Source organism: Amblyomma maculatum, chromosome 4, assembly GCF_055883805.1.
Source record: "Amblyomma maculatum isolate TAMU_Amacu chromosome 4, ASM5588380v1, whole genome shotgun sequence".
Taxonomy (NCBI): Eukaryota; Metazoa; Arthropoda; class Arachnida; order Ixodida; family Ixodidae; genus Amblyomma; species Amblyomma maculatum.
The window spans coordinates 18,364,895-18,391,295 of NC_139347.1; the positions used below are offsets into that span (position 1 = coordinate 18,364,895).

Here is a 26,401-nt window from a genome sequence, read left to right on the forward strand (position 1 = left end):
CTAGTAGGCAGCGACGACTTTTTTTTTTTTTTTTTTTTTTGCCGCCTTTTTATTCACGAAACAATCCTAAATACATTCTCTGTTGATAGGCAGAATCCAGTCAATGGCAGCATATATACTGTTATTACTTCGGTGACGGCAAAAATTATGGAGACGATTATGTCACCTAAAGAGTGGAATGCGAATTGCAACCCAGCATGCTCTTTATCGCTTTTTAATGTGTGCTTTTTAGCACTTATAGTATGTTGTGGATGAACGCCACCTACCGATCTCAGCCATGTCATCATTGACTGATGGGACTTTCCAACAATATGAATACCTAGAATGCAAGAATATGAATGCCTGTGCTAAACTAACGGGTGTCTGATGACTGACTGAACTTCGCTAGTGGGTACGGGAAAAATCGAGCAGCTCGGACTTTTCTGGCGCTGGCTGGAGCCCCGCAGAAGTCACCAACTGGGGTATAGCATCGCGACCTACTGGAATGTGCCGTCGACATAAGGAGTGCTGAGTGCACCCGAGTTCGAGGTCATCAGCATGAAATACGCTGAACAGATGTGGGTTTCTTTTTTAAATGGCTTGAAGGAGGGGCAGGATACCAAGGATTAATAGAAAAAAAAAACACGACCTTGACGAGGTGTCACCGCTGAGAGCAAAGGGAGTCGCCATACGGTGGTTCAAAGGAAACAAGCTCATCAGCTATCCTGTGATATTCGCCTTCGGCCACTTGTGGTCCCCTTGTTAAGCCAGCCGAGGTGGGACGGCACTATGGCCTACAAACTTACAAGAAAAATTACGGCCAACTCAAAATGTCATACCGACACGCACCCCGCCTCATAGGCATCTCAACACATATACTTCGTCGGAACCAAATTCATTACACCTTCCTGACAATTCCATTTCCGTCTTCGTTCTGACCCCTACTGTTCCAACTGTCCCGCTATACATGCCAGTCTGGGAAACTTTCTTCACCTATTCTGTCGTCCAGTCTAGCACCCTTATACATATCCCCCCCCCCCCCCCTCACCGCCTCCAGAAGGGTACGTTTGGCCGTCATCTGCACAGGCGGAAGGTCAGCAACTGCTTTGATAAACCGGAGCAGGATATGTTGAACCGTTGATCCACGTTCTCAAATATCTACATGGCACATGACGAGCGCACTTGCAAATTGGTCATGTCACTGGCTCACTAGCACGCCCCACCGACCAATAAGCGCTCGCCTATGTCACGTGACCTTGTGATGTGATCAACCTCTTGAAAAATCTGAAAATTATTGACACCGCAGAATACATAATCGTGTGGATTCCAATATCATCGCATTAAAGCAGTATGCTGCGATAAATACATTCTACCCAGTAAGGGTTGGAAGAAATGAAAGGGGGTATATGTATATATATATAGGCTTGGGCGTTCCTTCAAAAGTAATTTTTAGGCTCGTTGTCCTACAGGCAACGTCCAGTGGGTACACAAAGAGAAAAAAGCAAACCGAACAGATAGCTTCGTATACGGATCATGCAGCTACGCGTCCTCTGCGAGAGGTAGGGTGGAGGAAAGGGTGAAAGAGGCAAGGGTTATAGCCATTTCAATATACCATAAGCGTGCGGATGACGGCCCCCGAAGAAAGAATTGATTTCCGACCTTATGCAACGTTAAACTCCCAATCCCGGGGAAGGCCTACGCGCACACACTCACAAAAAGACACACAGATATTGCCGCCAATCGTCCGCCCACGCAGCAAGAACCGCGACCCGGTTTCGGATGCGCATTCGGAACACAGGGAAGGCTTGCCACAGCGTTGACATGCACCGTGGCCGTGTGAAAGGCGAAAGGGCATGCACTTTCACGCACCGCAGCAAGCGGCGCACGAGCCGCAAAAACGACCCCGGGGGTACAAACCTCCTCCGTTCCTCCAACACAACGCGCGCGTCTGTTGTACCCATTGCCCTTTCTGGGCGCCGTGACGTCAAGGAGACATCGCACCATCACAAGCACGCCGCGCTCATCAGGGTGCCGCAATCTCCCCGCCCTCTCGCCCCCTTTCTTCTTTATTCCCCACCTTTCGACTGGCAAAATCAATAGCATCGATGAGGCGCGCATCCTCAATTCGGGCTGGTCGGCACGGATGCAACAACGAGTGGTGCGGCGGAAACGCCGGGCCGCGCATGCATATGCATTCCCGCAGGGCCAAGTCGCCGCAGGACAATGCACCCTCCTCGCTGTTGTGCGCTCATCTGGCAGCAAGCGGCATCGATTGATTTAATGCGGGCACTGCGCGCTCGTTTGTCGCCGCTCAAAGTGGGCTACAAAAGCGATACAGATACCCACTTCCCCCGCCACACCGTACACATGCAGCTCCTCAGCAGCGCCGCGCTTGCCGTGATCGGAAATGGCTCGTGCTCTACGAGAGAAAAACGAGGCCGAAAACATCGTCGCCAGGCACGTACATGCGTGTCGAGAAGCGGTACCTCCCAATACCCTTATCCGCCGGCTGACTGGAACGCGGATTTGCACACGCGATGCGCCTCCGGATGCGCTCTGGCCAGAAAAGGGGAAGAAATGTAGGCTGTAGTTACACGTCGATTCCCTCCACCCCTCTGGGCTGGTGCGTTCCCAAGGAGACATCCTCTTCGTCCAGTATAACAAGGCACATTTTCACTGCCAACTTGTCTGCATACAATGAGCTTGATCCACCCGAAAAGAAGTACATCACAACGGCTTCGATATATGGCCGAGAAATGCTGTCTACGGCAGCCTCGCAGTAGTACGGACCGCTACGCTGGCTTAGTGCCTCTTTTAAATCGCGTTTAGCGATGCCCGCACACGGAAGATAAAACTGACATACTGGAGAGGCCGCACTTAGCGTCCGGTGCAGAAGCGTCGTAAATGCCACAGCTATAGTCTACCTGACCTCCCGTCATTGTCTTTTTTTTGTTGTTGTTGTTGTTGTTGTTGTTGTTGTTGTTGTTGTTGTTGTTGTTGTTGTTGTTGTTTTTAGCTAGAGGGCCTTTCAGTGCATCAGCGCCCCTCACTTCGATGCTCTGTCCAGTCTGCACCAGACGCAACTGTCCGCCATAACCGCCAAGCGCTATTATTCAGTTTCCCATAAAAGGCTACCAACAGACACACGAGCCAAATGGTCGCCCTCTGAATATCCAAGAATTGAAGACTAGAGAGAGAGAGAGAGAGAGAGAGAGAGAGAGAGAGAGAGAGAAATAGATTGGGGACAGTTGCTCCGCCTTTAAGGGTGTGACGCGATAGCGTACATGTACTCATTGCTCGTTTATTTACCAATCCCTTAATTTGTGCCTCTACTATATCACCGATCATTATTAGCGTAATGCGCTACCACGTTATCCAGATAACGGGCGTAGGCGACCACCCGACATTTATAAAGCCCCGCTTTAACCAAGCCGTATGAAAGTGTCTACGTGGCCTAGGAGTAGCGTGCCTGATTCGGCATCCAAGAGCATTTGAAGTCTGACTCCTATTCCACCTTCCCACCTCATATGAGCGACCAGAGTCGGCAGCTCATCAAAATTTTCTGGTGTCATGTGGTCTTCTTAGGTCGCAAACCACAGAAGAATCAGTGCACGGCCATGTTACCTGCCAGCGCCACGCCCGTGATTTTTCGCTCACAACACCGACGAGCCTTAACGACGCGAGATTTTCTCTAACGAGGCCTTTAAAGTTCTCGCGTTAAAAATGGATAGTAATCGTCCCCGTTTGCCGCTCGGCAACTTTCATGCATTTCTCACATTACTTTTTTTTCCACACTGATCTTCTTCAAAAACAAAATCAAGATTTTTCCCTTCCCCATTACTCCAGTATCTCAGAATCATGGCAGTATTATTCCTTTGCCTTTAGCGCAAAGCTTGTCACCACGAGCTCCCCACCTAATACCTACGCACACGGTTGTTTTTTTTTTTCACCCAGTAACATGGATAACCTCGTGAATCAAAGCAAAAATATGAGGAGAACACTCAGATGTACCCATCATTATTATTTCTTTTGTATGTACTACGGCTAGCGAACGATATTCTCAACCTTTTGCTGATACCGTATGTTGATTGGCGCGTGATGCGCGTGCCTGTCAGAGCGAGATTCCATCCAATAATAAAACCGCGTACGGCAGCACTTTTAGGCGCTGACGCAGAAAGAACGGGCCGAGCTGACCTACGCTGATCGCCTATACCTGAAGATATTCGATGTGCATTCCAGATACAAAGGCCAGCGTTGAACGTAATTTCCTATAAAACTCATCGCTTACTGCCGAATAATTCGCTTGGAATAGACCGTCGACCTGCTGCTTCGATGAAATCCGGGCAAGGGTCAAAAAATCCACACGACAGCGACAGAAAACAAAACTAAAGCACACACCTCTCCGTGAAATCTGCGCAATTATAGATGGGGAGCTATAGCGACCGTCGACCGATACTCATGACGTTGTGGTCCCATTGTCGGCTAGTCTATGGCGCTCGACTACTGCGCCCAAGGATGCGGGATCGAATCCCGGCCTCGGCGGCTCAAAAACGACACGTGGATCTCGACGAGACACCTCCGTGATTATGCATACACAGCGAAGCACTCCTCGTCCTGCGTTTGTCTTTGTCGCTGTTTTTATTCCATTCTTTACACTTCCGCAGCCTAGATCTCCCTCCGCGGTTTGTAGTAATTGTAGTTTCCTTTTTTTTTTTTTTTAAGGCGAAAGCCTTTAATGGCTCATGCTGTCGTGGACAAAATGTGTCCCGCTTTTGCGGCGTTCTGACTGGCCGAGGCGGAATGACGTCACAGAGGTATCGACCAATCAGAGAGCACCATCACAGTACGCGCGAATACGTGCCTTATATGGCCATATGTCAATCAATGATCACTTACTAATTAATTAGTAATTACCAATTGATGAACAGTTGAGCAGTTCATTATACATAATTAATAATTACTTAATTAATGTGCTACTTAATTACTAATGAATTGCTAATTAGCGCGTTTCATAGCAGAATGCGGCACTCAGGCTTTCGCCTTTCACTACTTTAGTCGCTAAATTCCATCGCAATTTTTTTTTTTTTTCTTCAGCGGTCGGACAGCCGCTTTAGCTCACATAGATCCTCGGTCAACAGGCTCCCTCAGACCTCGGAACACGCTCGGTCGGTATACGCGCACGTAGCACGTTTCTCGTCACCTCCTATGTACCAAAGCCACAACGAAACGCGATCGGTAAGTAACTGCGCCGGCGACCTCCACTCCGAGATCGCGGCTGATTAATTATTAACCGCGAGAACTAATTATCCTCGAGGCGTGAAAAGAGCCGAAGGCAGCATGCCCTACACATAGCCTCGCAGAGTGCAGGGGAAACGAAGGTACACGGAGCGGCAGCGTGTACAAGCGTCGTGTGCCGCGTGTGTACGCTCAACGTCCTCGCGAGGGACGCGCAGAATGGATAGCGCGATGGTGCGAGCCTTGCGCGCGAAGGCCTCCACGTGCACGAGGACGTAAACACCTCCCTCCGCGGGCTCAGTGGGTGAACGCGACGGCGCGGAGACCATTCACCGGCTCGGCTGCGAGCGTGGCACTCTGTATAGGCCCCGTGGTTGCCGTGGAATCGAATCACGACTACGACGAGCGCACTGCGACGGAGGCGAAACGTAAGTGACGTCCGTGCGCTGCGTTGAAGAAATCGAAGTGGTAGAAATCAAACCGGAGTCCTCCTCCACGACACCTGTTTCTGCGTCTCCTCCACCCATTCCGCAAGTCAAGGTTTGAGCACCCGGTCCCAGTTGGGTGTCGATATGCATTAGCTGTTTGCGTGACCCAACAAGGCATATAATCGCAGTACATGCTCGCCACATATATCTTGCATACGCTCGAGGCGAATACAGTTATATCGTTCTCGATAACGTGGAAATTACAAAGCCAAGAAAAACAATGAAGTGTGGCCGTAGAACCGACGTTAGCGATGGTCAGACAAAGAAAATATCAAAGTAAAGTTAAAGGGCGCCGGGAACAAACCTGCAGTACGCCGATCGATAGGAAATGAGACACTGAAAAGACTGAAAAGCGCCCTTATCGGACTCCGACGGGATTCCGACAGAGGCATGCGTTAAAAGGCTACGAAACAATGGTCACGTAGGCAGGGGCAACATTTCGGCGATGAAAATTACAAGACAGATCGCTGTGTGATATTTACAGTCCCAGTACAGAGCTTAATTTATTTGACCAAGGCACGCCTAAAAGATTTACGGCATAATTGCGCATGGGTAAGAATATGCGTATAGGAGAACAATACTACTATTTGTCGTCGCTATTCGTTGCGACGAATCAGAATTCACATACATGCATAGCATTCAGCACTAGTAGAGGTAAATGACTGTTTCAATACTGTTGAGTAGCACAATTTTTTTTTCTTTAAAGAACACTTCAATGCAAGTGCGCAAGAATCCTTTGTCTGCTTCTTATCTCAAAACAAGAACTCTTGCCTTCATTGGCCTTATCCGTAGCCTGAACTCGAGATCAAACAAAACATTGGCTCGCAGCCTGGTGCGGCTATAAGCAAAGGGAGACTCGGGTAAAGGCAGCAGGCAAATTATGTAGCCGGAAATTATGTCTCCTCCCTTGATTTTTTCTCCTTCGTATTAGCGGTCTTTTTTTTTTTTTTTTTTTCTAGAATGCTTCTCCGCACAAGCCTGTACACTCCACACTATAGCATTGAAAGAGACAACTAATGCATCCATCGTCTTCACTACAAAGCAAGATCCAATGTGAGGTTCTTCGTTACGCTTCCGATTCGGCTTCCTTTTCTATGTTATTCACCAAAACCTTTCCAGCGTTTTGACACTTCGTTTATACTGGCTCTACCGTACGCTGTGTTTTGTTACCACAGGCTCAAGAGTTAAAACACCCTGGGAGGTAGGTATTACCTTATGGGATTTGAGGTAGCCGCAAAACCCGTTTTATCGATCTGCCCCACAAAGAAGCCGTTTATGCATCTGTCTACTGTCAACGCCACGCAGATGATAAGCCCCCTCTGTTCAAACAGAAGCTGCAAGTCTGTCAAAACACTCGAAATTGTCAAGTTGTTTCTACTTTTATGCACACGATGTATCTGCTCAGGTTGCGGCAGAGTCACTAAAGCTGATACATAAGAACAAAATAAAAAAAAAACTAAAATAAACAGCTAGACCGCCGTTGCCAGCGAGCGGTGCGACGAAAAACAGCGCGAACCGCGTCTGAACAGTTAATTGTCTCGACGGTTGGAAGGGTGCGTCCGAAAACCAAACGCCGCGCGCATTCCAGTAACCAGTCCAGACAAAACAGATTATCACAGTCTACAGCACGGCCTCTATGGAGAAACATACAATCAAACAAATGAGCCGGACAGTCCGAAACAGATGAGCGCGCCTTCCTGCTGTCTCGCGTCCCAGAAAGATATCGGCGAAAACATGGTCCGGTGCTGCAATGTGGGGGGGGGGGGGGGGGGGAAGGGGGGGGGCGATAACTAGCGGGAACTTGAGCCATTCATATAGCAGCAACCCCATCGGACCAGCCATAGACAGTGATGATCCCTAGATACCACTCTGAACGAACAAGCGGGAGTGAATGCGTGTATCGCGGACAACCGATTTCAGACCGCCTATTATAGGTGACAGGACGTTCCGTGCAGCCTCGACAGATGTGCTAATATCAGCCAAGGTAGAGGTAGCTGCTTTGGAAGGTGTCCTTCCCTTTATAAGACCGACTCTTGCAACGAATTTTACAAACAATATGCGTTACAGCGTAAGCAACTGCTGCTGTTTCCAGTATTCATGTAAAGCAACCCCCTTAAAGGTCAAGTTATGAAGGAAACAAAAATAACTGCCTCCTCATTATGCAAGCAAATGTACCCGCATTCAGGAGCCAATATCATAAATCTGCTAGAGCAGCAAAATTTGAGATACCGACGTATACAGGGTGTCCAAGCTAACTTTAGCTCAAGGGTTAAAAAATCATAAAACATTTGAGGGAGGCTAGAGGAACCGCTACCAGCCATTTGGCGCACAATAGGCAATTTTGTATTTCGCAATTAACTAATACCTTATCTTTCTAATTTACTAACTATTGCCTTTAGACAACAAATGAGATTTGCAAAGTTGAAGAGCATCTTCTGAAACCCCCATTCCATTTATTTCCGATAAAGAAAGCATCATGTGTAACTTTCTCACAAGCTTTAAAGAAAGCCCCCTAAATGCAAAAAATATCATGTGATTAACGCATTGGCGCACCACGATTGTGGTGCTGTCAACCGTGATTTGATTTAACGAAATTAGCTGCGGCCGTGACTTGACAGCCCAATTCCAGGGTTAGGCTGATATGTTGGCGACGGTTGCAGCGAGCGGACGAAGAAACCATCGCAGACATATCGGCCTGCCGCTGCAATGGTGCCATGGAGCCACGGCCACAGCTAATTTCGTTCGCTGAAACCCAGGTTGAGAGCAGCTAAATCGTGACACCGAATGCGCCAGTGTCACGTAATACTTCTTGTATTTCGCGAGCTTTCTTTAAAACTTGGAAAATGATACACGTAAGGCTTTCTTTATCGGAAATAAGTGGAATGAGAGTTTCAGATGGTACTCTACAACTTCGCAAATCACATTTACTGACTAAATGCAAGAGATAGCAAATTATAAAAATTATCTTAATTACTGATTACTTAATTGCAAGATAAAAAAATTGCCTGTTGCGCTCCAGATGACTGGCAGCTGTGTGTGTGTGTGTGTGTGTGTGTGTGTGTGTGTGTGTGTGTGTGTGTGTGTGTGTGTGTGTGTGTGTGTGTGTGTGTGTGTGTGTGTGTGTGTGTGTGTGTGTGTGTGTGTGTGTGTGCGTGCGTGCGTGTGTGCGTGCGTGCGTGCGTGTGTGTGTGCGTGCGTGCGTGTGTGTGTGTGCGTGCGTGCGTGCGTGTGTGTTAGAAAATTCCTAAAAATGGGAATTTCTAAACAAAAAAAATATATATATATTTTGGCAACAAAATTGCAGCTGCGGTGGACGTAATTTATGTAAAACTACGCTGATTCCATAATGAATTAACTAGAGAGAGAGAGAACTTTATTGTCGGGAGTAGTGTTACTGGGTCTTAGTGGAAGAGCCAAGTGAGGGAGCTTCTATGAGAGCCTTGGGAGGCGGGTCCTCTGAGCAATCCCACAGGATAAGGTCGGCTTTCTCTCCGCAATTAGCTTATGCTGCCCGGAAATATGTGTGCGTAAACCGCAGGGTTGGGGAAGGAGTTCGTTTGTAATTTCCTGCAAACAATTTCTTGTTGTCTTGCTAGTGATTTGTGTGGTGGTGGGTATACTCTCCTAGAGAGTTTGAAGTGTTGTGTAAGGTCGCTGTATGTGAGCAATCCTTCCATTTCAAGTTCCTCGACATTATAGGTCTCATCGCTCGGCCGACAAAACCTCGAGTGTGTTGATGAGCATTGCCTAGGTTCCCAGACTAGAAATCACTAAGACCCCGGATGGGCGGTTAGTGCAAGTAGGTATAGTTCAAAGCCACAAATAATGAAGGCAATGCCATATGAGTCTTCTTAAGCAAAGATACTGGTTTTCTAAAGCGTTGCACGTGCGAGAAAATCCGGTAAACGGAAACAGAGCGCATTAGCTCGGTGGAAAGGCGAAGTCCGCCGAAAATGTGCCATGACTATAGGGTTGCCAAGTCCGAAAACTAAGTCGCCTGAAAAACTCGAAAAGTAGCTAAAAAAGTAGCCAACCAGATCCAGAATAAAGTAGCCAAAAATGAGCTCTCACATGGTTTAGCTAAAAACAACAAATGTTTATTCGCTTCATTCTTATTACAGCATATGAGCACAAACAAGCCTCAACTGTGCAGGCTCTAGTTCAGGGCCCTCCGTAAATGGCCGAGTTCATCTTCTCAATCAATTCTGTGGATCGTGAGCCCTGACCATCCTTTTCCTCAAGTGCAGGTCAAACTTGATCCTCCAAATGTCGATGATAGAAATATATCCCCGGACGTTGTTCCTCAGCTGTGTTTTTGTTATCGGAAATAATCGTCCCCGTGTCACCTTTTGATCATATAGGCAAAACCAGCACCTTCACCTCTCCTGCTGCCAGGTACTGCATGACGTATTGCCAGATCTTTGTTCTCATTGTAGATCTAGTCAGGGTGGGAAACCTTCGAGGCCAATGTGACCAAAACGAGAGAAAAAGTAGCCAAGTAGTCAACCTCGAATTTAATTAGTCAACGGCATCCAATTTGAAATAAAGTAGCTAAACAATGAAACCCTGGCCATGGCGCCAAATTCGAACTGCATGCACCACCATTGCCCCTCGTCGTGATCATCCCTTTGCTTCGACGATCGATACAAGGAAAAAAATTTGCCGACGATTACATTACTTCCTCATGCGAAATTTGTATATACAATGTATGCATGTATGTTTTTACAATTACAGATTTTTTTTAATTTCCCCCGCATATTCCTTCAAGAAACACTCCACTAACAGTTCTTGACTTTCATGAAGGAATCTTTGTGGTCGGAGAAATGTAGAGAGCAATTAAGTTATCGGGAGGTTGCGGGAGGCAGCGTGTGGGCCCATATGTACAGGAGCCCAATTCTTTAGCTGGCGTACGCGTGCGGCGACTTTTCCGTCCGTCAGCGCCGTATGACGGAGCGAGGCTGGAGACAGTTCGTGGCTAAGCGCACGCCGACAAATCGCGCTCAACTGGGCCTGTCGTCTGCTAGGCTGTTCCTTCTTAAGGACGTCACCCCACATTATCACACCTCAGACGAACAGGCAGCGTGAGTAGGCGAATGGTTTGATCAGGTTTTATATTTCGAAAATCAGCGTCGCAGCAACCAAGTTGTCAGTTAAATTTAACGATACGCCGAACACACTCCATCACGCGAAAAGACGAAGAACGCGAATCGTTGATTTGTTACTTCCTGGCCTAAGGCTCTTTTCATCTCTAGAAAGAAAGGGTAGTTATCAGCACGCTAGAAAGAAAGGGTAGGTAGCACGCAGCGTGCTGATAACTACCCTTTCTAGAGATGAAAAGAGCATTAGGGCAGGAAGTAACAAATCAACAATACGCGTTCTTCGTCTTTTCGCATGATGAAGCATGTACGGCGTATCTTTATATTTTACTGACAACTAGATTGCTGCGACGCTGATTTTCGAAAGATAAAACGTGAGCAAACCAATTCGCCTTACTCACGCTGCCTGTTCGTCTGAAGTGTGATAATGTGGGGTGACGTCCTTAAGAAGGAACAGCCTAGCAGACGACAGGCCCAGTTGAGCGCGATTTGTCGGCGTGCGCTTAGCCTCAAACTGTTTCCAGCCTCGCTCCGTCATACGGCGCTGATGCACGGAAAAGACGCCGCTCGCGCACGCCAGCTAAAGAATTGGGCTCGTGTAGTACATATGGGCCCACACGCTGCCTCCCGCAACCTCCCGATAACTTAATTGCTCTCTACATTTCTCCGACCACAAAGCGTCCTTCATGAAAGTCAAGAACCTGAACGAACTTTTAAAGACATTGTTCTTTATTATCAATCTTGTCATAGTATTTACCCTCGCCCGAGTAAAGGTCTATCTAAGACGGAGGAGCGGCTTCTACTCCGTCTTTATACCAACACTGCTGTGCCCGGCAGCACTAAAACATTTTAATCCCTCCTTCACGGGCAGTTGTCCGCACTGTGCGGAGAAGTCTTCGGACATCGACCACATGGTGTGGGCTTGCCCATCCAACCCAGCTATTCATTCCTCCTCACCTCAACCCCACTCGGGAGGACTGGGAGGCGACCCTGCTCGGCTGCTATGACCTGCAGGCCCAAAAGGCCTTGGTCGAGCGCGCCCGGGCAGCGGCCGACGCCACTGGGGTCCCGTACTAGGGACCCCAGTATCTAGGGACCCCACCCAGTATCTGTAAGGGCTGGATGTTCATAGATCCATCCACCCCTTTTTGACCAATAAACGTTTGTCACCACCACCACCCACACTAATCTTCGGATTATGATTGGTGACGTCACCAACTGATGACGCCACATCTGGTGACACATTTTTGCGGACGCTTCGGGTGCCAACAGGCCTAGCTAGTAAGGCTTTCGCCATATAAAGTTGTTGTTTGACTAACTAGATATATAATTTGCTGCGTTTTTGGAGTACACAACGTCCACCGCGGCTGGCGATATGTTGCCAAAATGTTTTTTGCCCGTTTCTAACCCCTATTTTGGGGAATTTTCGAAAGTGGTTCCTAGAACACCCGGTACACTAAGAGACTGATGTCGTCTCGGAAGCTCTAATAAAAGCGTACATATTCCATATTCCGTTACACCTAGTGGCACGAGCCTATACGCCCGTGCCACTAAGTATAACGGGCCTACAGCACTTGGTCCTTCATTGAACCGTCAACCGCACCGCAAATCCACCACAGGACTAACAGTGAAAGTGAAGCGCTCCACGTCAGACACCGCTGCTGACAGTTACTCTGCAAATCATGTGCGCACGGTCAAAAACAGCTGGCTCCGTCCGTGTCAGGAGGTTCTTTTTCAACAACCGACCACAAACTTTCTCGTCTCATTCTGGCCGAAAAAAAAAAAAATGTAGTATAAACTTGGCGTGTCGTAACAGCCAGTTAACAGGGACACCACTGTTTTTAACTTTTTTTTTAATTTTTCAACACCACCGTAGTTCATTAGGCACATCAGTGATCGAGAGGGGCACTCTCTCAAATCTTCATTTTACTACCATAAAGTTATACTCAGTCACACCTTGATAGTCTTCCTTCAGCTGTCTCCCGAACTGACCCTGTCATATGCGTCAGCCGCGATTATTTTATTTAACTACACATGTTAACCACTACCGCATGCCTAAAGGCTCATTCACACTTGCGAGTAGCGAAGGGCGTGCAACCGGCTGTCGCATGCGACCAGGGAGCCTCTCAGCTAGACCGATGTTCATATACTTGCAAATACGGGCCACTTTCCCGAATTGGTCTCGTTCGGAACGAGACATGTCCATCTTGACTGTACACCACATTAAAGCTAACTTCCGTTCACTTCAGCTGAGCCGCTGTTTGATTACCGCTTTGTGAGTAGCAGTCACAAAGCTGGAAAATCGAGCAGAGCTCGAACGTACGGCCAACGACTATCGCTTTTCGACCAATACGGTCGCACAATTAACCTCCGCGAGTCCAAGTGTGAACAGGCCTTACATCTGCCGCCCTGCACTACATTACATTACGCCTGGTATTAACGTGACGTCACAGCTGTCGTCAGTATGCAGCAGACGCCATCTTTGCGTCCTGTTCTGACTATAGTCGGCGGCTTAGGTTAGCTGGTGTGCATCCGTTTGCTGTGCCGCTCTACATTATGCCAGCACCACTGTAATCAAAACTCACTCGGCATCATGAGTGACAGTTCGAATTATCTGTAGTCTGCGCGATGCGGACAGCGACGTGTACAAAAAAAAAAAAAAAAAAAAAAAAAAAAGAAAACTTCGGCCCCAACCCGTTTGAAGTCGATGTGCGCAACTGCACGGTAAGCGTCGACCGGCGGCCGCGCATAAATATGTAGACATTCATGAGTTCCTTGAGCTATATGAATGAGATTCGTCGCAAGAAACCAACTGAAAGGCTACACACCACTCGAAGAACAAAACTACGTTACAAGCGGCTGGTTAAAGAGCCGCGGTTTAAGCAGACGAACTCGCGCTTTGCGCAATTGCATGCGTGCCGTACAATGCTTATCCCAGCTAAACCGCTGACTCCTTCTAGCTCAAATTTAGCACAGAAATAGCATTTTGTAGTCAGTATTTTTGTACGGAACTTGTTTGGTGTACTTGCCTCATTCGATCAGAAGAAGTCGGATGTTTGCATCGTCTGTGGCGGTAGCGAAGCAAACGAAACCGCTGCCACAGCGATGTGGCGCCACCTCGTTTCGTTGCAGACTCAAAATAATGTTTTTGCAGCAAAACTCTTCAAATACCGTGCTATGTATTGCCAAACTAAGTTTCGCTCGTTATTATTCCTAAATAATTTTATAAAGCTCTTTAAACCTTCCGCAAAACAACTCTGCCCGCTTACGTTTCTTCAGCGAATATTGCTTCGCAGACGACACAGACGATGCGACCGTCCGACTTCTGGTCAAATGAGTCGGGTACGCCAAACACAGTGTTGGTCGAGTCCTCCGAAGGCTGGGATTGTCGCAAACACGACAAGGAGGTGTTGGCGGCGCACTGCATGCGCCTGGCTGGACACGGGGATGTATGTTGTCATGTTGGTGTGCTGAATATGGCTTGCGAGTGCGGGAAGCGCAGCCATCCCCGGATCGTTGCAACCAAAGAGTCTGTTCTAGTAACGTTGGTTGCAACAGCTCGCTGCCAGGGAACATGCGAAAGGTTCCAGCCCAGCCGATTTTCGACATATATTTCGCATTTTTCGTGATACTATTTGCGCGGTTGAGCCGTGCCAGCCATACATCATGTCGCATCTCGGTGAGTTCTTTCGTTCGGGAGGAGTCGTTCATCTGTACTTTCGGAACCTTAGCCGAGGTCGTTCGCGCAGCTCTTCAGCTTCCGTTGCTTGCACTGTGCACGGCTACTACTGTTTACGATAGCTTAATAAACCATAGCTGCGGATGCCACCACTCGTGGAACCGCATGGCAGTACTTGATGCGTACGTTCGCCCTGTTCGTTCGGTGGACACAAAAATGGCTGACTGCGCCTCAGTTACCCACAATTCACCGCGCACAGCGTGCCAGTGAATACCCCCTATATTATGGCACGACTGCTCACCATTTACCGTTCTGCGCACTATGCGCGTACTGAATAGGTCCACTCGGCCACCTCGATTTTAGGCAGAATATCAAAAGCCAGCATTTGCGTTCTTGTCTATGTCGCTCTCTTTTTGCATCTTAATGGTAAACAGATATTATTTGTCTGCACATAATGAGTCCAAACACTGCATCGTCGAGGGGTATCGAAGCACATAACTCCACAGTGACGGCCAAACGCATCTCACCATATTCTTATCTGCCTTATGTGAGCAGACATTCGGTAGACAAATTAAGCCTCTTAGCTTAGCACAAAACCAGTGATGCAGACAATGAAGGCAAGACACAATCGAAGCTTCGGCATCTCTGGACCAGACGATATCAAACATTTCACGTACTGAGCTAGGAAAACGACTTGCTAATTACTACGAGTTGAACACACGCACATACACGTAGCTAGAACGTATTTCAACCTCTCACTACGTTGCAACACGGTCACCACAGTACTGCAGTAAGAAAACGGCGCTAGTATGAATTCTACACGCTTTTCTTTCCAAGCCTGTTTTTTTTTTCTTTCATCCCGTCGAGGCGGTTTCTCGCGACTCAAAAGCGCAGCTGCAATCCTAAACCACGCCGGACTGCGGGTTCCTTCTTCAATAGACGCCTACCGCGATTGGCGTGTGAGATTGCCCTGTTGGGGAGGCTAACTGCCCGATTATAGCGGCTTGCAGGGAAGCCCGACGGATTAGATAACGCAGGCTGTCCAGCCGACAGATTAGCGCGGCGGGACGACAAAGCAGCGCCGATCGAGGCACGAGTAGGATCGTCGCCCCTAAGCTGCGCAGAGAGCACTAGCAACAACCGTTTATCGCAAGCCGCGCATGAGGAACAGCTCCACCCTCAGCGTGCCGCAAACAACGCGCCATTGCATTGCCTAAGTTGCACCAAAGAGAAAGCGCCTCTGAAACATGCAGGCGAAGCTGGTCGGAAGCACAACCGCCAAAGCGGCGACTGCCTGCCGGCCCAACCGCCGCTTCCGCAGCACGCAAAAGGAGAACCTCGCGTTCTACTCACTCATAATAAACAGCGTAGCCCCGTTGAGGTCTTCGCTTCGATATGTACGACATTGTCAGCGTCGGTGGAGCTACAAAATTCGACGTATTCGCGCTTGAAAGGCTACGGCGGTCCCAGCCGCAAACAGGAGGCAGCCATGTTTGTTGGGATACGCAAGGGCGGCGCGCCTACTCGCAGCGTGCGACCAGCTGCAAGCGCGCGCGTTTGTTGCTTGTTTTTGTAATGGCTCCCGAGATCCGAAGCCCGCAACGAAAATAGTATGGGCGCGACCACATGCCAGTCTCAGAGGCAATGCATTTTCTACGATGGTTCCGCTTTTCTACGAAGAGCGGCGCAACTAGTCGTCGCCCACTTTCCGGCTTCTCGGCGTCGTGTCGTCGCGAGTTATGACGGACGGAACTGCATTTTACTTGTGCAGCGCATATGGCATACATGCACGACGAATACAGCCACAGGGCACGCTAATTGCGCCTGCATAAACGCAAGCCGTAAGACCGGCGGGAAAGATGGATAAACTAGGCGTTTTTACGCTTAGTGTAAACGCGCACATCGCCAAAGACAAATTTCAGCACGAAGCACGATGAACCAAATCGCATGCAACGCGTACACTTCGAGAGGCAAATTAGGAAGGTATTCTGTCGTTTAGTTTGTCACCGTAGTTTGAAAAAGAGTGACCCAAAACGAGGGCTAGTATTAACTAATGAAATCATAAAACGCAACTCTTGCTCCTCTACGCAATATTGGTTCACTGTTCCTCATCCCATATCTGCTGCTATTCGAATGAAACACGCGTTCCCTCGTCAGATTCACATCTGCTAGCATTATGCCTCCCAGAATTTATTGCAAGAAAACCGAAAACCGCGACATCCATCAACGTGAGCACAAGGTTGCCATTTCATGCCGTAAGTTAAAGCATCGCTCATCCGCAAACAAACAAATGTCCGACTATACCAGCGGTTCCTGTATTCCTACCTGCATCACACATATCACCGTCACTGCATGCTATGCTAATTAAGCCATGAGGAAACGCAAAATAAGCCTCGGAACCTACGGCGCGCGCCAAGCCAAATGATAGCACGTTTACAGTGCAGCCTTGGTAAACGTTTCTACCCTTCTTCCTTCCAGACTGCCGAAAACCAAGGATACCCGAGCCCAGTGAAACCAAATAATGACCGTGGTCAGTTAAGCAGCTTAGCTGTGCAATTGTTTTGCTCTCAAAAGCAAATTAATAAGTAAATACTAATTAACTAACGTTTTAATTATTGTGAGTGTTAACTGCTGAGCTAACTTGTTGTCAGGCATTATAGGAAACTTTTTGGCGCCACCAAGACAACACACGAGAAAGAAAGAGGACAGTATGGAAACACAAGAAAGACGACAACATGGGCGCTTATACTCACGGCTGTTTAATGAGGCGAAAGCGGTCGACATATAGTCATGCCTTCTTAATATGGACACTTTAGTTCTTGAGCAAAAGCGTTCACAAAAAAGCGGATCGTCCATAATAAGGAACCGAAACAAGAAAAAATTTAAAAAAGAAATACTCTATGATTAAAGTCGGCTTTTTTGCATAGTGATGGCCAGCGAAGTTGAAAATCCAAAATTTTTGGATCTAGAAGTCCACTATCACGGCTACCGTTGAGATTAAATAATATGTGGTACAGCTTGACATGGCTCTACTGCTGGTTTACGATAACTTAGTGGCGTAACATGCATGATAAACGTGTTTAATTCTACAACAACCATTCACATAGATAACATCAGGCCTGATTCGCCTGAAAGCGACTACATTAACTTCATTCTTTGCACAAGTTGCAGAAAAAGTTAGCTGCACAGCCATTAATACTGCACGGAAAATGGCAAGGGGCATCGGTTCAGAGGATTCGCACTGCAAAGCTTGAAACCGTATAAGAAAAGGCTCATAATTCAAGTAATTTACACTTTTTGCATTCCTCAACTGCAGACTGCTTTCAAAGTGCAAAATATGAAACATCTGGGTGAGGTGGTAGAGGTTTTCCCCTTACCGCTATCTACATTACCGCGACAAGAAATTGCGCCCCAATGGACTGTGTGCATTTCCCCATTGTCCATTGTTCGGACCGAGAGTGTCCACATTAACGAGTCGTTAAATAAAACGCAAAACTTGGACCCCATAAAAGCCGTCCATAACGGGGCTAGTATGAATGAGGCACGTGTAGCACACCCTAAACCCTGCCCATGCTCGCGCTCACAATCTAGCAAGAAAGAAAAAAGGCGTGAACGGGATTTCCTCTCACACTCATAGAGAGCAACTGATGTGCATCGAAAATGCAGTTTCGAAATGTGCCCCCACTATAAAGCTGGGAAGATTTCTCTCACTACTATGATAAGACTACTGTTTGTATTTTTTTTTTCTATACCTTGTATGCGTGCGCATACGCAGGGCTTTGGAATACCTATACAGGGTGTGCCAGCCAACATTAGCCAAGGGCTAAATATATCAGACCGGCAAGCGAAACCAGTAGAAAACAGCTGCCAGCCGTCTTGCGTACCATGGACCATTTTTTTTTTCTTCAATTAATTAGTAATTATGATCATATATTTTTTTTTCTAAATTTCTAAACACTGATTTTAGACCACTGAGAATCGCAACGTTGGAGAGCCACTTCAGAAACCCCCTTCCATTATTTGCGATGAGAAAAGCCTCAAAAGTATATTTTTACCGAACTCAAAGACAGCACGCGAAATACAAAAGTCAAGTGATTTTTTTTTTTTTTTTCGCGGGCTTTCTTTCGAGTAATGAAAAACAAAAAGAGATAGAAAGTTTCCTTACCGCGAATTATGAAATGGGGGCTTCCGAAGGTGCTCTCCTACTCTGAAAATCCCATTCCCTGCATGCCTAAATCCAATGTTTAGAAATCTAGAAAATTGATATTAATTACTAACTACCTATGATGCCATAAAATTGCGTATAGTGCGAAAGACGGCTGGCAGCTGATTGCAACTAGATTCTCCTGCCTGCCTCAAGTATTTAATTTTTTCGCGCGTGGTTAAAGTTAGCTAACTGGGACACCTTACATCAAAAGCATTCGCCCCATTCAACAGCTGCGAGTATGCGTCTATGTTGTCCCCCTTCTTGTATGTTGTCGCGGTGGCGCAGGAACAACGATGGCAGGAGGAACAACGAAATTGCCAATTCAGAAGTTGTAGGTGTGCTGTCCCGGTTATAGGGCTCTTTTCGGGGTGGAGAGCAGGAATCACACACGAAATAGGGCCAGTAACAGATTTATTCAGAACTGGATGCCCCCGCTCAGCCGACGGTCTTGAACCGTGACACATCACATAGGCCTTGAAGAACAGCTGACTGAAATGTTCGCACCAAGGTGCCACTTACGTAGCTTTATTTAGAAGCTTTAAAGGAAGTCTACCACGTGACCACATCTGCTGGCCATGGCCACGCACAATACACACACAATGCTCCACCGCGGCTCCATAGAAAAGCGGATCTAGTAGTCTGACACACGTCTTCGAGACAAAGCAGCACCGCGCTGCCATTTCGAGGATCTTTCGTTGTGCGCGTTATCTTTTGTGCAAACATATCAGTTAGGTGTTTTACAAGATAATCTACAACATCTGCGTTGATACCTTGTTCTTCAATCCAGTATAGTATAGAGCAAACCCAGCGAAGTTAGAAAGTATAGAATAGCTTTCAGGGAAGTCGACGCCGTAGAAAATTAGAGTATAAAAAGAGTGCATGCATCCCCCCCCCCCCCCACACACACACACACACACACACTCCTCCCATCAGGACCGGTTTGTCCTGGCCACGAAACAGCGTCTCTAGCAGAGGCTACAGCTTCGCTCTTGTGTTCAAGGCGTTAAAGATAAACCCACAAGCAGCGACACAATAAAAAGAGAAGTAACAGGAAGGTAGGCATAACGAGACGGAAATAGAGAAATGAGACGAAGAAAAAAAAAATCGGGAATGTCGGTTTGGCGGTGTATCGATTTGGTGCGGCGAACACGAAGGCACCAGGGGCAAATTGAATAGCACGTGAGAGGCGCAGCGATCGAGGCACGCTATAGCGGTTCAGCTTTATACGACACGCGCTATAACCGGAAAGGGGCAGAGATATGTGCTGACGAAAAGGCTTTGCAAAGCGCGAACACACGCAAATTTTCGTCAAAAAATCATCCAAAAATGTGCAGAGGGGAGAATGATACAATCAAAGCAGGCGCGGCGCCACTAAAGGAATGAATGCGAAATGCCGCAGGAAGAATGTGGAAGAAAGGTCTCATCCTGTTCACTCAAAAGCCAATTACTCTAGAACACAGTCTGCGGAGGCGAATAATAGAGAAAGCAGAAACGATTCAGCTTTTGCGAACGAAAACACATAGAGTACACGATGCGAAATGAAGAAAAACTGGACTCGATGGATAGGAAGGGAACCGAGGTGCAAAGAGTTTCAGAGAAATGATCAGCATTGAATGTCTTTCTCTGCGTTCTTCTCGGTCGCCCAAAAAGTTGGAAATCCGCCAGATTTGTGTGCGCACGTGTGCTTGTGCATGGAGGAAATGAGTAAAATGCGTAAGGAGAAAAGGACGTGCGCGACTGAGATTGAAATTTCGGAACAAAGTTCCCTACAGAGGCCTATAGCTGATTCGACGCCGCCTTCTGCGCTTGTATGATCTCTGTTTCCAGCTAGTATATAACCACATAATTAAACGCTGAAATCAGGCCCCGTCAAAGTGCAACAAAATGGATAGTGAAGCGAAGGTTCCTTCCATTAGAATGTCGTAGAATTTAATGGCACAGCACGACATCACAAGGTGGAAGTGACAAATATTATTGCCTTTATGGGGTGGCGCTGCCAGGCGCGAAATATACACGTGCACTAGAGTCACTAACCAATCTAGAACCCGCGGTTAGGAATGCAAATGTGAAACAATAATGACGCCGAATTGCAATAGGCGATCGGGAGCAAGTTTTCTCCCTCCAAGAGGCCGAAGAGCTGTTTCAGTGGACGAACTGGAATCAGGTCTTGAACTCTGATTAGAAAACGATAGTGTGCGGTTCTGAAACTTTTTCTTGTCTCAGAACCGCGGACTCGAAGAACGCTTTGTTGTGAACATTCTGCAAGCACGCAAGGCTCCCGGAGCCGGCGCAAGGCATCAACGAGAGCGCATGCGTATAGCAACAAGCGAGCACAATACAATACACGATGCTATGTGATGTGCAAGAACAGAAGGTCGCACTCCGCACATCTGAACCTAGACGAGCGAGCAGATACGAACACGTCAATTGGCTACGTTAGCATTTTCGGTCAATCATTTAACCGCAAAAGTTAGGAAACTTAATTCAAAGCCAGGCCATCCATTTGCCGCTGCCCAGCTGACGCTAAATAGCCACGCTGAACAGGGCCTCATCCTGCAGTCAAAAGATCTTTGGCGTTCCTATGCGCAGGGGCTTCCGGGCCCCAAACTCCTCTGCTTTGCAAATAAAAGTTTTGTCTTTCTCTGTGTGCTGCCCATCCTATACATTTCCGTCCCTTGAATTAATTAGCGTGCTCTATAATGAATCGCGAGGTCCAAATGGACGCGTTGCATATGATTTGTCTTTCGAGCAGAACAGGAGATTACCCGGAGAGACACGTGCATACATGCTAGAATATGCGCCTCCGACGGACCATTGCTGAGCTTTAGAATAGGCTGAAAATAGTGGTTTATGGGGATAGTGTAATAGCGGGGTGCCGGTGTGCATGCGCAAAACGCTAACGACTGTGGGATTTTTGAGTGTGTGGGCGGCGCTAGTAGGCACCCCTGGCCCCAAGTGGTTAAATAGCGTGACCCCAAAAACACGGAGATAGGAGCCTTCTATCTTTGTGCCCCCAATGCCATTAACCCTTCACTGTGAATCTCGCGTTCGGTGTGAATCAGTTCTGCACGAAGCTTTTTACTCGCCTCAGCATGGCAACAAAACGCCTAAGATTGCTGCTGCTGCTCTTGGACAGCTGCAAGGCTAGTGAGCGTCGTTCGGTCCACCTTAGCAAAACTAAATGGCAGAGTTTATAACAGCCCCAGGATAAACAAGGGCTATTATGGACGCTGCAATGAGAACTTGGGATCAATTTAAATCACTTAGCGTTCTCCCATTGGCACTAAAACGAGAAACGAGATAAAAGTACCAAGTTTGTGCGGTAAGTCGTGGCCGAAGAAAGCGCGATAAAAAATCCCGCTAAAAGACAATTGGGCCAGACAGGGAAAGAAGCTCGCTCACTGATGAGACGACACAAGATTACGCCTGCCCTGCAGCAACGCGTGCAAGATTGCAAAGTCGATAATATCAGCTGATTGGGCGGACAATCATTCCGGGAAAAATATTGCACCATTGACACGATAAGATGCGAAGGTCACTTAGCCAAAAAGCAAACTTTTCAAGTAGATCTCTAGATGATAGACGCGCTTAAGGCACCACTTATGTCAGCGAAGCAATAGGCGATAATGGCAGCCAAAACTCAAAACGATGCCAAACGGCGTCCAAGACGCGTTAAGCCATATTACGGCTTGTTCGGCCGAAAAGCCTTCGCCGTAGATATCGCGTAAAAAACGTGTCGGTAAAACTGGTAAAACTCCCGTAGCGCCAGCACGCGGCGTACACTGGAACTCCATCAAGACGTCATTGCCAAGTTAGATGGTGCCTCCACTCATACTCACTCTCACTAGGGTGCCTCGATGCGCGAGTGGGCGTATGGTGCCTCGATACCAGCGCCGCGTACGGCGGCGCGCTACATCAAGCGGGCGCGCATCGAGGCACCTTATACTCAATGTTTTCTCTTAAGCTAGACTTCTTGGTTTTCATTTTGGTCGGACTCGTTTAAACCGACCTCCACCCGTTGCAAAGGGCACCGTCATCATAATTTGAAAGCGGCTTTCCGGACGCAAACTACGGATCTGCAACGATTTCTCAATGCGGAGGCACCCCGGAGGGCCACACGTCACTATCACGCCATAACCTTAAGGAGAAGCTTAAGTGCCCTCCTAATGTTTTAGACACGCATATACAGCCTATAAAGATCGGACATATTGCTCAGCTTTAACCTCGCGACAAGCAGTGCAATTTGTACACAAGTAATAAAGTGTCGCTTGTTCCGAGTTTACACAGCTTAAAAATTTGCAGAATTAAGGCATGCAGTAACATTCCTAAAAACAGGCTTTACACACCCTTTATTTCTTCTTTCCGAAAGAGTGAGCTGAAGAGATCAATAATGTGCACAATGCACTCGGGCAACCTAGGATGCACGATTTCGAAGGTCTTGCAAATACACTGTGGTGTTGTACTCTGCCGCTCGGGGATAATGTTAGCTGTCATCTCTTTCACGTTTCGCAGGCGTTGGACACACGTGTGCACAAAACTGCCGCCGAAAAATTATCGTACGAAATTTTGCCTCTTCCTCTGACAGCCGCCGCCGTTGTAATTGAAGCTGCATGGGACTGAAGGAGACACCAAACGAAATTCTATCGGCATTTCGTTTGAAAGAAATGTAACTGTAGGGCTTTATTTAGCTGTTTCTTGCGCCAATAAGGGTGGTATGTATGTATGTATTATTATTATTAGTAGTAGTAGTAGTAGCAAAAGCATCTTCATTTACGGGAAATTAAGACCCCCACCAGCACGGCGCCCCTATATCGGAAACGCTACATCAGTTAGGAAGATTTAAAATAGGGGATCCAACCAGTTAATAGCGGGGCGACAATGCGCACGCGCGGAATGCTGCGATGAATGAGCGAGGGCAATTACTCTGAGCATGCGCAATCACGCTCCGGTATTACCCTATTCCCCTAACCACCCCGACAGGGTGGCGCAGTGGTTACGGCGCTCGACTACTGTTCCCAAGGATGGGGGATCGAATCCCGGCCTCGGCGGCCGCTTTTCGATAGAGGCGAAATGCTAGGCGCCCGTGTGCTGTGCGATATCAGTGCACGTTAAAGAACCCCAGGCGGTCGAAATTTTCGGAGTCCTCCACTTCGGCGTCTCTCATAGTCCGAGTCGCTTTGGGACGTTAAACCCCACAAACCAACCAACCTATTCCCCTAACCGATAAGGTCTGAGTGCGCATGCTCACAGTGATTGCCGCACCTCATTCATCACAGCATTCTGCGCATGCGCATTGTCGCACCCTAGGGTCGGTGCGACAAGAGATACGGTAAGATGAGGAATAGATGGGGCGATCAGGGAATGGCCTCACACTGCCGGACCATATGGCTATAATATGGCAGAGGGAGAGATGTTCATCGAAGTAAGGAGGACACTGCGGTGGGTCAAGGGGTGGTGGTTCTGCTGGACATAGGAGTGCAGAAGGGCAGTGGGGCCTGTCAGCAGCTGTCGTCACAAATCGCACGTATCGCGGCAGAATGCACCAGTCAATCACGCGAGCCTGAAATTAAACAAGAAAGCGCTTCCGTGCCGTGATTTTTAAGGCCGGTGCCGGGGCGCGCGTGGGCGCTCGTACAGACTAAAACAGTGTCAGTACATATACTGACATGCAGTGATGCCATTTATAAAATGCGCACGAATAAAAAAGCGCGCGATAGACTGCGACGTGCGCGCCCACTGCCATCACGTGACTGTCTGCACGGCTGGTGCAATGAAAAGCATGTTGCTCAGAGGATTATGCAACTGCTTATAGCCCAGGCAGCGCTGGTAAGGCAGCGACATCTGTCAATGAGCAGCGGAAATAGACCGGCTGTCCCCGAGACGCGGCGCGCATTTCATACTCAACCTAACTCAACCACGGCCGGTCGCGAAGGAGAGCGCGCTCTGCCGCGAGACCGGCAGTGACACCACACAGAGGTCCTCCGCGGCACATCGGACGATGCTGAGACTCCCCAGTCCTCACACATTCGTTGTCTACGCAAATATAACAAAAAGACCACCACGTGAACGATAGAGCTTTCCTGCGGCTTAGACAGGTGTCAGTTATGTGGGAAACCATGTTTATATAAAGGATGGGCAAGCTTTCCAACCACGAGGTAGTCGCACCTCTGACCCCCCCCCCCCCCCCCCCCCCCCTCATTCTTTCTGTTGTCTTTTTCTAAAAACATGCCTGCGGGGCTTTAAGGATTCACCGAAATGAAATCATGGCTAACGTTACTACTTAGGTTACGCGTATGCAAGAACCTGGTGGCACTCGTTTAAAATAAAAGCAATAAAGAGTATATTAGCGCAAAGGAGAAATGTTTAACGGGCATGGCAAATTTGAGTCCGTTCAGCGGGCACGGTCGGCTCAGAACAAGGGTATCTACAATATCCAGCAGCGGGCTTAAGTCGACTTAACACTGTGATTATTATTATTATTATTATTATTATTATTATTATTATTATTATTATTATTATTATTATTATTATTATTATTATTATTATTATTATTATTATTATTATTATTATTGAAAAAGGGACCGAGATCGGTATATCCGCGCTCGGAGAACAAGCGAAAGGGTTCCTACTCACCGGATCCGCGGTGCCGAGATGTAGGCTGCGGAGACGCGATTATGGGCACGATGCGGACGCGTGGAGGTCCGCTCCAGATGATTCTATGATTGGAGCCCGGGGATGGCCACTAGAAACCAAAACCCCGAGCCAGATAGACTCCAAGTACCAACGAACACGTTACGCTCCTTAAATTCGTCAGTCTCCGTACTTCTACTTCCCCTTCTTCCTCCCAGCACGCTGCCACCACACTATTCACATCATGGCAATAATTATTATTATTGTTTGCGAAATTATTTTTGTTTATTTATCGAGCCGATGCCCTAGCACAGATTTTCATTGGCGTCAGCAAACAAGATAAACCTTTCCACAATTTACAGCGCTGTACATACGTCCTCATTTACCTCACCGTTCAAAAAATTTCAAACACGCTTACACGACATACTGCAGGAAAGGCACCGTATAAACACAGAACTAACCGCCATGCACGCCCGAAAAATGAAAAGAGCAAAAACAAAAAGCCCATCGATCCCCGCGAAAAATCCGACGCCAGGGAAAGGAGGTACATCAAAACAAGCGGAAACGGAAACGAAATGAAGTGTCGGAAGAGAGAACAAGCAATGCCCACAGAGCACAATGCGACTAGAGGATGCGATGATTAAAGACGCGCCAGCAACACCTGCTCGTTTCTTCAAAAAAGGAAACGACGCACAACGCTCATGTGGGAGAGAACGAGAGCAAGATGAAAACAGACGCTCCTCCGCCACTTGTCCAAAGATGAGAGAACGAAGTGTCACCGGAGGGCAGCAGCATCATCAAGAACAGCAGCAGCTACATATAGCCCCGCCACTGTCGGTGACATTGCTCGTAGTCAGCAGTGATATGACCTCGGAGGCCACAAAGGTGAGGAGCGTAAAATTGCTTTTTCTGTCCGGGACAGTGGCCCACGAGAAAACGCGCCAAAGAAACCGCGCCAAAGAAAACGCGCCAAAGAAGGAGAAAAAACAAGAACAGCGACTCCGGCCCGTCAGCTTGGCCTCCAATCGTCGCTGCTGTTACACGAGAGCTCAGCGGCGGCACAATTTGTCACCCGGCCTTCCTTTTT

The 26,401-nt window shown here is 47.8% G+C and overlaps 1 protein-coding gene across 2 annotated transcripts in view; it reads right to left on the reverse strand.

The window, feature by feature from the left end:
* mtd (TLD domain-containing protein mustard) overlaps positions 1 to 26,401 on the reverse strand; it is a 168,328-nt gene that overhangs the window by 86,445 nt on the left and 55,482 nt on the right. The window contains exon 1 of one of the 2 annotated variants that reach the window (XM_084600823.1): positions 15,831 to 15,991. The exons of the other annotated variant lie outside the window; for it this stretch is intronic. Coding sequence (XP_084456949.1) covers positions 15,831 to 15,883 — 53 coding nt within the window. The 5' untranslated portion in view covers positions 15,884 to 15,991. Of the gene's footprint in view, positions 1 to 15,830; positions 15,992 to 26,401 lie in introns of those variants that run through there. 2 annotated transcript variants of the gene reach the window in all.